General features: G+C 43.6%; 1 protein-coding gene across 4 annotated transcripts in view; it reads right to left on the reverse strand.

The window, feature by feature from the left end:
- Window positions 1-383: 383 nt before the first annotated feature.
- Window positions 384-16,900, reverse strand: part of LOC102450046 (ubiquitin-conjugating enzyme E2 E1) — a 72,284-nt gene continuing 55,767 nt past the window's right edge. For all 4 annotated transcript variants that reach the window (XM_075922060.2, XM_075922058.2, XM_075922059.2 and 1 more), the window contains exons 4-6: window positions 14,276-14,408; window positions 2,509-2,656; window positions 384-1,207 (exon numbers count right to left, since the gene is read on the reverse strand). In XM_075922060.2, coding sequence (XP_075778175.1) covers window positions 1,110-1,207; window positions 2,509-2,656; window positions 14,276-14,408 — 379 coding nt within the window. In that variant the 3' untranslated portion in view covers window positions 384-1,109. The remainder of the gene's footprint in view (window positions 1,208-2,508; window positions 2,657-14,275; window positions 14,409-16,900) is intronic.

The raw sequence follows: 16,900 nt of genomic DNA on the forward strand, positions 1-16,900 counted from the left end.
CTGGACTATTCCTGTGGTATGCAGTGTTGAAGCTGACCTGAACAGCACTATGTAAGCTCAAAAACTTGTCTCTCTCACCAGGAAGAAGTTGGTCCAATAAAAGATACTGCCTCACTCACCTTGTCTCTCTCTTCCTGAGGTATCAGTTGGTACATAACCTAATGTAGAAAAGCCTTTAAAAATGGAAGCAATAGGAGCTGCTTTCTACAGAGCACCCATCTGGACAAGGTTACTGCCACTGATAAATCAGTACTCTTCCCTGAATGCTTTCAGACAGCACTTAGCTCACAAGGAAAAACAGTGGAAGGTGAATACAGGTGTTTCATCAAAATGTACTGAGAAGCTAGTTCAGCAAAATAACAAAACAGGCCACTAAGTAGGAGTCATTTTTTACATATTTTTATTAGCACAGTAACAAATGCAGACTTAAGTAGCCCACAACATACAACCAATCCACTGAGTGACTCCTATTCCACGCCTTACAGTTAAACAGCTTAAGGTATTTCACTACAGGTTGCCATAAATCCTGATTAAAACCTTTATTCTTTTCACAAAGGTAGATTGGCATATAAAATAATACATTAACTACTTCTCATTTCCTATATGAGGCCATATATCCACTCCTCCATACGACATATCATGAGATGAGTCTTTAAAAAGGAATTGTTAAATACCAACACACCCTCCCGAGGGGGAAAATCCCAACATCTTTTACAAAAACAAAAATCCCAGTGTGTAGAGTCTTCAAAGGACTTTTACATAAATGTCAACATATGTACCTGTACAAAATTAAGCTGTTTTATCTTTTACATATCACAAGCAACTGAACCAAAAAAAAATCTAAGTTTACATTCTCCTTGGTACTATATGTGAGCTAATATTGCTGAACTAATGACAGTCTTAAAATATGCTATTCCCAATTCTAGCTGTCTACTGTAGCAAGATACCTTAAGTTACAACAACAAAATCTTAGGAAATAAAAGACTGAATAAAATCTGTTATAGAAATACCCTACTCTTTACCAGCACCCTCCCTCCCCCCTCTTCAAAATCAATAAGCAGCTCTTTCCATCACAGACAAATAATGCAAGAGTTTGACAAAAATCCATTTTATGTAGCATATCTTTTGGTCCACTGTCTGGCCATTCTGTCATGCTCTGCTCTGTTAGTCATATACTGAGTGGCAATGCTTCCAACCAGAGGGTCAGCTAGAAAGAAAGAAAAAGTTCTTGCTCAATTTAGTTAAGAACTGGGACAAACATAAAAGAAAAAGTTGAGAACTTATGTGATATGTTTCCCAAAAGCATTCATAGGGGGAGGGGAGGGTTCCATGGTAGAAAACTGATTCATTTTATAGTACTGAGGTGGTTAGACTTCCAAGAGGCGGCCAGACCTTAATTTGTATATGTATATTTATGGGGCTTTATAAGTGATTGCTGAATGTGGCAGGAAAAGAGTCACTAATTCAAGTTTTAAGGAAGTAAAAGACACTTACGCTTTGCCATTTTTGCAGGTTATATTGTAGACTTTACCTGACCTCTGTGCTTCAATTTATTTTAACATTTCTAAAGCTGTATGCATGTCCCAGTACACCTATATCAATATAAATCTGGTTTCCATGAAAGATTAGATCAGGTTTTTGGAGTGAAGTATTCATAGCAGAATGCCTTAGCTAATACACTTGTATAGAAGTTAGAAGAAATTTGATAAGTTTTGCGTATTTTGTGTTACTGCGGTGTACTTAATTAACTAAGCTGAAGACAGGAGGAAAGCACTAAATGTATTAACAACAATTCTTAACTGACTTTATATATAAAAATATGGTGGTGGAATGTTGGAAGAAAGTTTGTTCTAGAAACATTTACTATAAAGCTGAACTGGAGCTTCCAGGAAAATGTCCAGCATGTTATCTTCTCAGCCTTGTTTATGGGGGTACTTTTTAAATACATCTACTCCATTACCAAATCACCAGAATTTCAAATGGTACAGACACCACACATGAATGGTATTTAAAAAGATCACTTTCTTTTTAGCTGGAATTTCAATTTACAGGAGGATTGTCTGAGATTTTTCTGCTTGCTGCTTTCTTTGCAGTGCAACTTGTAAGAACGGGCAGGCATATAGAATTATCAGAACAACTTCTAGCATCCTTCAGAAAGCTTGGGCTTTTGGGGGGAGGGAGGAGAGACCCAGGAATTCCCTTCTCCAAGAACTTGATCCTATGCTCATTGAGGTCAATGTCAAAAGCTCCTTTTGATTTTAATGATGCAGGATCAAGGTGTAATTTACTAAAATGACAGATGATCCATATCAATAGTGACATCATCTGTTAGCAGTGGTTCTCAACCTTTTTGAGCATATCTTTTCAATCTATTAATATTTCACAGATGCCCCCCTGGGAGAGGAAAAGGAAAAGTAGGGAAGGAAAAAGAAAAGAAAAGTAAGGTCGGGCCCACTGCAATGGGAACTACAGGTTAAGATCCACTGTGTTAGGGCATGAGGGGCTTACCAGGGTTGCAGTCTGTAAGAAGTGAGCAGATGGACAGGAGAACTTTAGAAATAGTTAGTGCTGGACTCCAGTTGTCTTTTAAAATGTCAAGGCAGATCACTCCTTGGCTGTTAATATTACAGTGATAGATTCTTGTCCGAAATGTAACCTAGAAAAACCAGAAAACACAAAAAATGTGTGGTAACAAGTAACTACAAAGTTGTAAGTTTGACTTCACAGTTTTAAACAGGAAAATTATAGGAAACCCAACATTTAATTCAGATTAAAAGTAACTCCAGCTCTGCAAGGCCAAGCTGTAAAAGCTAATCTTTCACTTTTAATTCAGCTTTAGTATAAGTTTGTAGAGTGCGGATAAATGTCTTTCCTATCAGAGTAATCAGAATAATGGATAATAATATGAGGGGAAGAGGGTTAGATTCCTGATGAGCTGCTGCCCTCTGGTGTCAATTGGTTTTATTACAAGAGCTTTAAATCATTTTTTTAAACAAGTATTTACTATTGTGCTGATCTTTCTTTTGTTTTCCATATTATTTTATGCAAAAAGAAAAATAATGGTTATATTTCATTTGTAGAAGAAAAGTGTGAACCAATTCAATTCACATTTAGCTTAAATTTCACATATGTAGTATTTACTTTTAAATGAAAATTAGAAGTAATGAGCTATGCTTCTCATTTGTACAAACTGAACAGATAAAACTGAATTCTTTATACTTCATAAATTCCATAAGATCAGCGTGGATGGTCAGTTTCTCTCCAAGCTAAATTTCCTGCAAAAAATCATTGACTGTTAATGGAACTTTTTTTGGTAATTTTATATTTGCTGCACAATTCTCACTTCATTTCTAATGCAAGCAGTATTTCAGTTAAAGGACAAGACTAGATTTGCCCCTCCCTTCCATGCCCCAGCTTTCACATAAATGGACTGTAGAGGAAGGTGACAAATGGAAAAGTCTCCTATCTATCCAAGAGGCTACCACACAGCATGTCCAGGCCAATATTTGTAGCAGAGTCCCATTAAATCCCCCACATCAGAAGGTAACAGAACTCCACCTGGTCACTAAACAGGTAAAAAATGGACCACTAAAGCCCAGAAGCGAGCAAGTAAGGATGGGGGAGGGGGATGGAGTAAGGGAGGGAGGGGATGGAGTAAGCAGGGTAGGGCCTTGGAGAAGGGCGAGGGCAAGGCTGTTTGGTGTTGTTCAGTCAGAACAGGGGTGGGCAATAATTTTAACGGGGGAGAGGGGGCACTCCAAGAATTTTGGCAAGTGGTCAAGGGCTGCATTTCTACAAAGGGAGTATGGAGTCTAGGACAGAGGTTGGGTGCAGAAGGGAGCTTGGGGTAGTGGACTGAGGTACGTGGGGGGTGTTCAGTCTGAGAGGGAGTTTGGATGAAGAAGGGGGTTGTGATCTGGGGCAGAGGCTTGGAGTGCAGGGCCAAAGTGGAGGTATGGGTGCAGGAGAGGATTCTGGCCTGGGGAAGGGGCTCCAGAAGGGGGTACAGGATCTGGGAGGGAGTTGTGACCTGGGAGAAGGAGGTGCAGAGGGTTTGGGTGGTGGCTTGGGGCAAGCAGTTGTGGGGGGCAAAGAGGGACAGGGGTGTCACAGACAGGCTCTGGCTGGGAGGTGCTTATCTAGGTGGCTCCCAACCAGCAGCCCTGTGGGAACCTGAGCTGCAGTCACAAGCTGCTCCACGTGGCTCTACTCCGGGCATGGTGGGTGGAAGGAGGAGACTTCAATGACTGTGCCCCTGCCTCCTGTAAAATTTCTCAGCTCCTATTAGCTGGAAACTGGCCAATGGGAGATGGGAGATTTTGCTGAGGGGGGAGGGGGGAGAGAAGAGCAGGACAGAGCCTCCCTTCTCACTCCCTAGCATCCAGAGTACAAAGCAGCCACGTTTAAAGCGGCTGCTGCTGCACTGTGCTTGAGGGTCCTCGTGAGGCAGTTGCAGGCCGAATCCGGCCCACTAGCCACCTCTTGCCCACCCCAGGTCAGAAAGTTGGCAAACCTAACCTCCATTCTTAGGGTGGCTGCTGCAGTGAGAGGGTTTTACAGTTCCCGTAATCTAAGGCTGTGGAACAACTCAGAACAGGTAAAATAATGAAAGTGAAACAGTAGAAAAACCTTGCTGCACTTCTCCAGTTTGGAACTGGGAGGATCAGGGTGGGCTGGACAGTTATCCCCACGCTTTTTCAAAACCAGCCTTAATACTGAGGACACCATTTATGACCTTGGTGAGCACGGTCATAGTGGTGTGAAAGATAAGGACACCTGTCCATTTGGCATGCCAAAACAATGACCAAATTCACTCATGATGGTAGATGATAGCATCTGGTTATGACTAATATGTCAAAGTTGTATTGTATCAGAGTAGTCCAGAGATGAAGAAAGCTTTTCAAAGCCTCCCTTCTTCAGAGTTCCAAAATCTCATGATTTTATGGTACGTTTTCTGATAGTTACAGTTTTGCTTCTGGAGAGAAGTGACTGTGAGAATTCTAACACTCGCATAAAGTAATTTAAAAGGTTCCTAGACTTATGGCTGCAAAGAAGAGTTTGAAAATGTGGTCTAAGTGTACCCTAAAAACAGAAGGAACCTCACATTTTTAATGTAGAAGAATCATGATTTTTAAACCAATTTTGTGAATTTGGAGGCCCACCTTATGATTTTTGAACATCTGGGGTTGACGATTATTACTTCCTCTACCCCAGAACAGGTATGGATTCTGTCAATGAGCAATCAAACTCTTCCCTATTCACTCTGCTTAAATTATAGAATGTATGCAGTCACCACAATGTCCATTTTCAGGATGTGGAAATGAAAGTACCAAGTTCAAGTACTGATCTGCCCAAGGGCTAGGGTTTCCAGGTGTCTGGTATTCACCCGGACAGTCTGGTATTTTCAGCTCCTGTCCGGTAAAAAAAATTCAGAGAATACCGGACACCCGAGATGTCTGGTATTTTCTGAATTTTTCCCCAGCTAGGAGGTGAAAATGCCGGGCACCTGGCAACCCTACAAACACTCAGCTCCTGGCCTCCCACTCCCCCCGCCAGCCCCCATGCTTACCTGGTTCCCCAAAGCTGCTGGCACAAAATCGCTGCCAGCCAAAAGACCAAGGAGAAGCAATGCTTCTCCTGGGTCTTAGTGCTCAACCACTCCCCTGTTCCTATCCCTGCACTCACTCTTAGGGTACGTCTAAACTACATGCCTCCGTCGACGGAGGCATGTAGATTAGACAGATCGGCAGAGGGAAATGAAGCCGCGATTAAAATAATCGCAGCTTCATTTAAATTTAAATGGCTGCCCCGCTCTGCCGATCAGCTGTTTGTTGGCAGATCGGGGCAGTCTGGACGCACCGCGTCGACAAAGAAGCCTTTCTTGATCGGCACAGGTAAACCTGGTTTCACGAGGCATACCTGTGCCGATCAAGAAAGGCCTCTTTGTCGACGCGGTGCGTCCAGACTGCCCCGATATGCCGACAAACAGCTGATCGGCAGAGCGGGGCAGCCATTTAAATTTAAATGAAGCCGCGATTATTTTAATCGCAGCTTCATTTCCCTCTGCCGATCTGTCTAATCTACATGCCTCCGTTGACGGAGGCATGTAGTCTAGACACACCCTTACAGGGGACATGCTGTTTTAATGCTGTTTTATTTTATTTTATTTTTTTTGGCTTAAGAAGTCCTTGGAGTCCTTTCTCCCCCCCCCCCCCCCCAACAACTTAGGTCCCCCATCCTTTTTACCCTTCAACAGAATTTGTTCCCGGTGTTTTTTTTTTTGGGGGGGGGGGGGGGGAGGGAGGGCTGTTCAGTATTTTTGTTTCAACCATCTGGCAACCCTATAGGGCACACAGCAAGTCAATCTTGTTTCAATCTTGGTCGCAGACTCAAACACAACAGTGCAGTAATTCGTGTTATCAAAGCTATGGCCAAAGTTTTCATGATTTGGTTACCTAAAGTTAGCATGAGACCCAAGTTTTTTATCTTGTTCTTACAGATTAACAAACATGGCTCACAATTTAACACCAAGATTTCTCTCATATTCTGCCATCTTAAAATCCACGTAGAGCAGCCAGATATTCGAAGAGGCAGCACAAGTGTAGCTGCCATTGACTTGAAGGAGCTCAGCACTTTTGACAATTCAGTCCATTTTTATTTAGATTCTTAAGTACGTACTTTGGAGCCTCATTTTAAACACAGGCTAAACAGGGCCTATGTCTCCACATGAGGAAGAAACGCATTTAAAAATATCCAAACTCTGCAACCTTCCCTCTCATGCGTGAACACAGGGAAGTCAATAAAACTACCAGCATGAATTATAATTGTTCACCTGAGTAACAGCCGTCAGATCATATCCTTAAATCTCAGAAATTGCCAGCTGTTCATGCCCATAAATCTTATTGTCTATTTATTGATAGCAAGGGTAGTGGTGACTTGTACATTCAGTAGGCGTGTGGCATAAGAAGAATGCACCAGTGTTTTTTCTGGGATTAGACTGGCCCACACGTTAAACTCGTCTGTCTTCCCTTGTAGCTGTTCTGCTGCGTTCCTGGATCTGTCTAGCATTCAGCTATGTGAAAGAACAGTGCTCATGCCTCTCCCTCTCACTTGGTCTCTGAGTGGGAACACTGGCAGGGGTGTGGCATGCATAGTTTCCTAAGCATTGCATCTTTATACTTTCAAGAACTTGCATGCTATGCAGAGTACGGCAACTCTCTTCATTAGCAGAGGTTCAATAGCCTGTGACCCAGGAGACACTACCACGCTCTGCTCTCTCATGCTCTCACACTACAGTTCATCTAATATTTTAGAAATGTGCATCTGTCTGTATGTCTGAGAGTCCATTTGTTCAAGAACTCTTCCAGCACAGTAAGAGCTAGGACCACCAGTTTTGGGATGCAGCTTCCTCTTCTCCTAACTTAAAGGAAGGTCAAGGTTTGGGTGGGCCAAGAAAACAGAAACTGCCAGTAATAGGATGGTTTCCTACAACATGGAAAGGGAGGGGGAAGAGAGGAGGGGCGCGATACTGAGAGTGGTCACTGGGGGCAGTCACATCACCAAGAGAGTGGCCAGCAGGACTTGGGCTCCACCACCTTGACTGGCTAGCACACCAGTAAGTAGCCCCTTTGCCCCAAACCCTTTCTCCTCCCCAGCCCTGGGCTGCAATGTTGGACAGGAGGCACTGGGGGAAGGGAAGGGCCCCTAGCAGCCAGGGAGGTGGCTGGGGGAAGACAGAAGGCTCCTAGCGTCGGGGGAGGAGGGGCCAGAAAGTGCTGCCAGATGGGACCCCCCCCGCCCTGAGCCTCTCCTCACCCCTCAAGCCTCCTGCCCTGTTCCCGCCCATATCCTCAAGGTCCTGCCCAGACTCCTGCACCCCCCACACCGCCAGTCCCAGGCTATATGGACCCAGACAACACAGGCTAAGTCTTCTGGTTCTTTATAAATTACTTCCATTTTCAATTTAATTAAAGTACATGCTTTTGCACGTAATGTACAGAACAAAATAATCTCCAGAACAGACCACAGCATCTCTCTCCTTGCTGCAACAGGCAACAGCAACTCAGAACAGAAACAGCTGCTGTTCTCTGTACATCAGAGAACCTTAAAAGGTATGATATGGAGAAACCAAAAAGACATCTGTTTCTGGTATATGCAATACCCCAATGAGTGCTCCCCAGACTAAGTCACGTGCATCAGGCCAAGCAGACAGATTACCTCACTTGGTGATACAGCAGTAGAAAAAAGCAGATCGCTCCATTCAGGAAAGGGGCAGTTGAGGAAGAATGAAAATCCGTAGCATTTACAGTTCCCATGTAAGACTTTGCAATTGGTTCATAAGCAGCCTCTAATTCCATCCCACTGGTGGTTTAATATTTCACTATTGTGACTTTTAGTTCTAATTTTCCAAACTTACTGCCTCCCCAGCTTTCAGGAGGCAATGCACCATAAAACCATTCAAAAAGGAAGCATGAGTATTTCCAAGTTGATTAACTAAAGACCAAATTAATGGAGAGCTCAACAATTCCAGTTTGCAAATGCACACTGGCTCTGAGCAAAGGAGATTAAAATTGGGTAACCTGAGAAAACAATTCAGCCCACTAAATTGTTATCTGGTATTAAAGCATAAACCATATTTGTTAATGTAAGAACAAGAGAAAAATGACCACTGGTGATACAGACTGGCAAAATTTGTGGATGCGTATCAAAGTACCTGTTCTCTATTTAGAGGAGCTCTGCCTTATTGACACAACATATGAAAGGATTTAAGTGATTTCCACTAAAATAGAAACTCAGGTCTCTGATGTTTTAAATGTGCATACAGAGTAAGAAGGTTAAATTGCAGTTATCTGGCTAATCGTACAATTTGTTGATGAAGCTGACATGATTAGTCAATAAGGACCACTTATCGACATCGTATCAATGTAGTCGATACAATTAGTTGATAAGGACCGTTCTGCAAGGCCACAGCAGGAGTAGGTCCAGGAGCCAGCTCGAGCCGGCACTGAGCAGGGATCTTACTACATTCAAAATGCAGAGGCGCAGCATCCCGGACCAGTGGACTGCTTGGCCAGGGCTAGTCAAATACTTGCTAACATCCCTAATACAGACTATCTGTTTACCATTTACAACTTTTGTTGGTGATACAAAAGCCAATGGCCTGGAGAACATAAGAGTAAAATCTAAAAAAGAACGTACAAATATGTTTAAAGTACAAACTAGGGGGTGGCGCACCCTGCTTGCTATGCATGCCAACCTCCCTCTTTGGGGATAGGTAACCACAGCTCTCCCCCCAGCCACTGGGGTGGGCTGGGCTGAGGTCGCACCAGCCCTGGCTCTTCTCCTCCCCCACAGCCTGCACCAGTCCTGGCTCTCCCCTCTCCTGGCCCTTTCCCTGCTGACCTGGGGGTGATGAAGAGCCGGGGTCTGGAGCTCCATGATCCACAGGGCCCACCCACCTCCTTCCACCTCCTTCCACCCCTACCTCCACCTCCATTCCTACACCCCCATCCCTACACTCACCATCTTCCCTAACCCCTCCCTCTCCGCACCCGCACACTGCCCATCCCCCTGCCTCCATTCATATATCCTCCTCACTCCCACCATCCCTTCTTACTGCACCACCCATCCCCACATACACCGTATCTCCCTTCCTCCCTCCCTCCCTATGCACACCCTGCCCCCTCCCACGAACAGGCAACCTAATCAGCAAGGAAGCAGCATCAGCGGGTTGTCAACTGCTCCAAACACTGCTGGGCCACCCCTTTGTGACGCCTTTGGGGTTGCTGGGCTGTGACAGTGGGTTCCACTGGGGTGTCTCGGTGCTGGTGTTGGGATGCAGCCACTTGGGGTGCAACAGAGGATAGGATGGGACATGGGGAGCCTCACCCAATGCCTGGTGCTTGCCAGGTTGGGAAGGGAGGATGGAAGTCTGAGGGGATGAAGGGGAGGGGCTGAGGAAATGGAGAATGGAAAGAGGGCTGGGGGGCCATGCAGTAAGGAGGGGTCTCCAGGTGCCATCATGCAGAGGAAGGCATTGCCCACCCTGCTCAGCCAAGTTGGCAGCCGCTCCAAACGCTGCAGGTGGGTTCCATCAGGGCAGCTTGGCGCTAGGCTCAGGGTGCGGCAGAGGATGGAGTGGCAAGTGGCAAGGGACATGGGGTGCCTCGCCCTGCACTGCTCCTGAGCCTGCTGGCCCAGCAGCCCGTGAGCACCAAGAACAGTGGCGTTGCCTGGAGCAAGTCATGGTGCTCCAAGGTGCCAGGCAAAGGGGACCTGGGCCACTCAGGTCAGTGCTGCCAGGCACCTCCTTGCCCATTTTCCAGACATGTGGCTGGATAGGAGGGACCCAGTCTGGGCTCTGGTCTCCTCCAGTGTTCCCTCTGAGCGGAGTGAGTTTTGTCTTGTGCACCAGTATTGAGTTCATGTGCGCTTGTTCGGACATGTGCTATCGGGACACCCACCAGTTGCAAACAAAAAATTATATAATTTAAATTGTTATGGAAGAAACAATACTAAAACAAAGAATAATTAACAAGGCGCATGACCCTGCACACACCCACCCTGGCACCCAGTCTCACTCCCACCCAGGCTTGCTCCCAGCGTTCCTGCATCCATGGGCTCCCCAACCCCTGCACTGCCATGCTGTGCAATGCACCCTTTGCCCCTAACTTCTGCCTCTTCAGCTGAACCCCTGCACTTTCCTCCCAGCTGTGCCCCAACCCGCTTCCAGAGTTCCCCTCCCTCCAAGAGCTCCCTGGTGTGTAGGGGTGGGTGGGTAGGTGGGGTGGTGGGAGAAATCATGGAATACACAGGCAGCACCTTTCAGTCCTGCACTACAGTGGGTGGAATTTTAAAGTGAGGAAACAATTGGAAGCTGTAAGAATTAAGAGCCCCCCTCCACTTCAGTATATTTAGAATAGTCTGATGCCTCTGACTGCTGACTTTAGTGGAGCAATTTCTGAAGGGGAAAGAATAGGGAGTCCACATGGGAAATACAATGAAATAATGAGAACGTTAAATCTTAGTTAATAGCAAAACAGAGGCAGGTAGATCACTGAGGTCTCTATATTGCTGACAGGACTGGAATAAAAATATTACTTCCTCTCACAAGGCTAAACTATGGCTTTGCCACAAGCCTCTTGAATGGGACAGCGCACTGTTCTGTACCCTCAGAACAAGGCTGGAAGAAGAATCAGAGTCAGTCAAAATGTGCCTCCCAGCTTTCTCCAATTGTGGGGTTGAGTACCTGTACCAGCCCCATGCCTGGTACAGTGTCTCTCCCTCAGCACACACTGGCATGGCTGAACTGGCTGGTGCCCTGGGGATGAGGGTAGGAGTTAAGGATTTGCCCACATTTTGTGCATCCATGGGAAGGCAAGCAGAAGCTACCTTCCCCCACCTTACACTGGTACCTGCAAGGCAGGAAAATGGCACAGAGGTATAAAAGGGACAGCATATACCTCTGATGCAGGAACAAAAAATGAGCCGTAAAATATTAGTGATTTCAAAACTAATTCTCAATCAAATAAACAAACACAAGCAATTGAAAACTTGACATTAGAGACATTTTATATGTGGGATCTCAGAGTTTAGTAGCAGGGATTGGATAGCACCTTCAATGAGGTAGAAAGGAAAAAAAAAACACCTGAAGGGGATGGGAAGTCACCAGAGGAGGAATCCTCTGTATCATCTATTAGAATCTTGTAAGGACATGAGGAAGAAAACAAAACAAAACCATAATACCCCCATGTCCAGAGAAACTGCTTTTATTAATCAAAATTGAAATAAAAGTGGAAAAGAGTAAATCAAATTTCAATTTGAAAAAACAGCTGCCCATCATCAGTGCACCAGTCATGTGGCCCCAATCCCTGGCAGCAGCCGCCACCCGCCAACCACTCAATCCAAATCCATGCTGGCAGCTGCCGCCCACCAGCCATGCTGTCCTAATCCCTGGCGGCAGCTGGAGCAGCCACCCCTCAACACAGCTGCAGCCTCGCCTGCCATGTGAGCTACTATGCCACTCACCTTCCAGATCCAACAGGAAGGTGAATGCTGCTGTGTGGTTCTGCAAAGGAGGTGGACAGGTTTAGAATTTTTTGTGCAGGGCCACACAGGCATGCACCTTAGAGGAAACACTGGTCTCCTTTGTGACACCCTTAGCATGGGTTAGAGTGAGGGGACTGAGGGTTGCGGGCTGTTGGCAGGAGGTGTGTGAGTGAGGGGGCTGGGAGTGGCATGCGGAGGGGCTGCAGCTGGTAGGGCTGGTAGCATGGTGAGAGGCTGTTCTGGGCTTGGAGCTGGGGATGGAGGCACATGCGTGATGTCCTAAAAAGGTTTTTTTAATACATAGAGATTTCTTACAAATGCTGGAGAGTAGAGGTGAAAAATCAACAACAGACCATTAACAAAATCAAATCAGATCTGGAAAATACTGAGCTATTAAGACAATACAGAAGCCAAAAGAACAGTAAGCAGAAACTATAATGAAACTGACTCCTCCCCAATGATCCTACCTGAAAGAGCTCCATCTCACTCACTGCAATGATGTAAAACACAGCTGTAGCTTTAGAAAAGATACAAAACAGCTGGTCCCGTGACTCACAAAGATAAGAGGTAGGATAGGATAATATATATATAACCAGCAAAGTGAAATGGGGGCTGGAGGAGGAAGAAAGTGGTTAGAGATTATTAATACAGAAAAGATCAGGTCAACCCCAGCTACTATTTTCACCTCAATGCAAATAAAATGCAGCCTTACTGTAATGCTACTCTTGAGAGCCAGGGAAAATGTATGGTGTAATATTGCAGAAGAGTAGCAACAGCAATGAGATGAAGAATGATTCTAGGAGCCAAAAACTCTTCAATTTTAATACTGGTTGTTACTTTGAGTGGCCTGGGGCAATTCACTCCAGATTCAGGAAGGTACCTACTTGTCTAATCAGACCCTGAATCACTCTTTCTGGATTTCAATTTCTGCTATAGGTTGACCCTCCCTAGTCTAGCACCCTCGGGACCTGACCAGTGCAAACCAGAGAATTTGCTGAACCACAGGAGGTCAATACTGTCCAGCAGCATTACTAACACTTCCACTGCTTACTGGCTCTGAGAAGACAGTTAGGAGTAAATGAGAGTTAAACAACAGCACAGAACACTGAGAGCCAGGACTGATGACTGTAAACAAACTTTATGGGACTGTGGGATACTTGGCCACACCCATGATAAATGAACATCTAGCTCACTAAAATCATGCCGGGCCATGGATGTTTCTGGACCAGAGAGTGCCAGCCTAGAGAGGTTCAACCTGTACTTTCAAAATGGGGATAATTCTCTCTCACAGGAACAGTCTGAGAACTAATGTTAACACAGAACTCTGAATATGTAATGTGCTCCATACATACAAATTATTTACATTATGTATACTAATATTAGACAAAGGGTTCTTTAGCTATTGTCTTAAACTTCTTTCCCACAAAAACTCATGATACTATTTATATATTGTTGTTAGTCTCTAAAGTTTCTTTCTTTATAAGTTTCTTGCACTGAGTGGCTTACTTTTAAAGTCAGAATTTCAAAGAACTTTAATTTGTAAAAACTTCCATGACTGCAGCTTCAGATCCATTCATCTACACTAATGGGACTTCCTCTCTTCCCATTTTCAGATAAACAAGCTAAAAGCATCAATGAAATGGCAACCAAACCTCTGACACCATAGGGTATAGGATTCTCATTTATTGCTTGTTAGGATCTCAGTTGGCATTGCTTCTGCCTCAGGTGAAGTAATTTGAAAGAAACATTTTTGGACATATGCATTCCAGCTGACATTCTCTTAGGAGTCTCCTTATCAGCATAATCTCCAACAAGAAAATTCTAATGCAGTGAAACCTGGAACCACACTCAGGCAACCTTGTTAGGTAATTTCCTGTCTTAAGAAACCATCCTAAGTACCCCCAAACGTATTTGGCGAAATGTGTGAATGACAAAGCAACAGCTACTTACATTAGTATTGGATTTGTGATAGAACCCAACAACACAGAATACAACAACCTTCCAAAATTTAACTTGCAACCAGAAGAGAACACACAGAAAAGAGGTGACTGAAAAATAAACCCCATAAAAATTGTGAGAGAGATTCCAGGTGAGGTTCTTGAAACCAGGTTTAAATCATTTTCTTAAATCATCTCAATTTCAAATTGACTGTATCTCATGAACACGGAGTACGCTGCCAACATTCTATAGATCATTGTGTAGCAAAATGTTAGACTGTCTCTCTTACCTTTGGAGGCTTGAAGGGATATTCTGGTGTAAATGTGATGTCAAGGAAGAAAACTCCACCCTCATATACTGAGCCTGGAGGTCCTAAAATAGTTGATCTCCATTCGTAGATGTTATCGCCTTTGGGGCCAGCACTGTGCAAAAAACAAAAGATACATACATTTAGGAGGTAAGGCTACAAAAACAACTGAATAAATATTATCCTATATATTTCAAAAAATAATTGAATGCCAACAATGTGGCAACTTGCTTACTGGTGCTTCATTAAACAAATTAAAGAGCAAAAAAAGATTATTAATCTCCATTGTGTACTGATTTTTTAAATTTTAATTTGACCAACACGAGATATTTTTTATGTTTTCTACATTATTATTATTATTATTATTAATTTGCTTCAATTGAATGGATCACAATAATGTTATGATGCTCTACAATGTCAAAATCATCCCTACTTGGCCACTGTACATTTTGTACAAAATGTTTTCTAAAATGAAGAAACCCATAAAGGGGTTTCCTAATGTTGTGACACATTTTACAGAGCTGTTTTTTGCAAATGCACACAAATCCATGCGTTGATCCTGATTTTTACATTCTAGGCACACTGCAAAGACCACCTTTTTCTCCTAGCACTGATGGGGGTGGTGGAATAATTTCATGGCCTTTTATTCATTATTATAATTATGGGGCATTAATATTAGAAGTGGAAGGCATCTAATGTATTCAATATAGATAATGTGATAATGTGAAGGGATCCAGAGTACTCAATGGGTGCTTATTAGTACAGGCAGTCCCCGGGTTACGTACAAGATAGGGACTGTGGTTTGTTCTTAAGTTGAATTTGTATGTAAGTCGGAACTGGTACATATTGTAGGGGAAACTCTAGCCAAACATTTCTCCAGAGCTCAGTTTTATTCTCCTACACCTCACTTCCCTCAGTCCTTTATTTTCAAGCTGAGGTGTCTGCTGAGAAAAGCCACTCTGCGTCTCTCTGGTCTGCTGGGGGGGGGGGGGGGGGCGCTAGCTTCGTGTCTCCCTGGTCTGCTGGGGGGAAGGAGTGCGGGGTTGCCTCACCCCGTTTGTAAGTAGGGATCCGATGTAAGTCGGATCCATGTAACCCGGGGACTGCCTGTAGTGTTATACATAGAAATACATACATGCAAATTTTAGGTCATATCTCATAAAACTCCCAGCACCCAAGGATGGACAGACTGCCTCTTGCTCTTTGTTCTGCTGGTGAACATGTTCCTTAATGTTTCAGAGGGTAACTGCATAAAAAAGCAGTCCTGTGGCACCTTAGAGACAATCTGTTAGTCTCTAAGGTGCCACAGGACTCCTTCATATGTTCTTTGATGTGTGGGAAAGCAAAGGGAATAAGGAAGTTTGTATGCTTCTAAAATCTCTTTAGGTTCCAAATCCAATACATGCCAATGGTACTTTAGCAATCAGTTTTAATAGCAAGACCCATACTAGAAGATTTTCTTGCACATCTCCCCATGTGTAAAGTTTTTTAAACAAGCCCAAAAATTACACACCATACATTGGTAAACTATATTGCTCACCCAAGCCCAAAGCTTCACACAGCTTGTGAAATGAGGCTTCAAACAAAAATCCTAATGTAAAGGAAAATCCATTCCACTCTCTGCACTGTAAAGACTTATGATATCCCTCTCCTCCCTACTTATTTCTTTTTGACTCACATAAGTCTGTATATCTGGATGCTTAGCTCCACTACTGCTGGATGTGTAATGGCCTATAACACTACTAGACCTGCCTAGTGAAAGGCACCAGCTTAACTGTGCAAAGTTATTGAAAAGGACACTCTTGGGTGCTCTTAGCCACTACTCCAAGAAATTACTTCTTGGAGTGGTATTGAAACACTATCATTACTCCAAGTTCCACAAGCCAACCCCCTTAAGATAGAACTACTGCATGGAACAAGTCCTTGCCATTTGTTAGTATCAATTTACTGCTAGAATTTACAAAGAACTGTCCACTGGGAGTACTTCAATATGGGGGAGCAGAGGACGAAGCAACATGATCAGCATACTAAACATGGCCCTCCGAGTCAATGAGAAATATTTCAGTATTTTATTTTGCATTTTGTTTCTAGTTTAAACCCACAGGACTGTCAATAAAAAAAAGACAGAAAATTATTATTCAATAAAAACCCAATGACTTAAAAATATTATTCATAGGAGTCTTACAAATCTCTTGTTCTCTATTAGACTTCCAATTAAAGTTATTAATGCTTGCAAGGTGTCTTCATTTTCACAGATGCAGTGGTATATTAATAGAGATTTGGATTAAACACATATATCACATCTTTATAAAACATTAGTAGGGGTTTCCAATATTTTATTAAAAAGTGATGCATGTCGCTTACCTTTCAAGCCTTTCATGTCAATTAACAGTGTGACATAGCTGGAGGATTTCAATTTTAAATAGCAAAATTGATTTCTTATAAAGAAAAGACTGAAAGGGGGGATGCAAGTCAGTTACGGAATGCAACATTATTTGGGTTTAAATTAGGATTAGGTATTATCAGGTGGCTCAATTCCCAAGTGTTTATTAGAAAAGTGATGGTACTTGAATGTAGCTTAAGTGCTGTGACATTAACTTCAGTGAA

This window comes from Pelodiscus sinensis, chromosome 2, assembly GCF_052426305.1.
Source record: "Pelodiscus sinensis isolate ZL-2025 chromosome 2, ASM5242630v1, whole genome shotgun sequence".
In the NCBI taxonomy this organism is placed as follows: Eukaryota; Metazoa; Chordata; order Testudines; family Trionychidae; genus Pelodiscus; species Pelodiscus sinensis.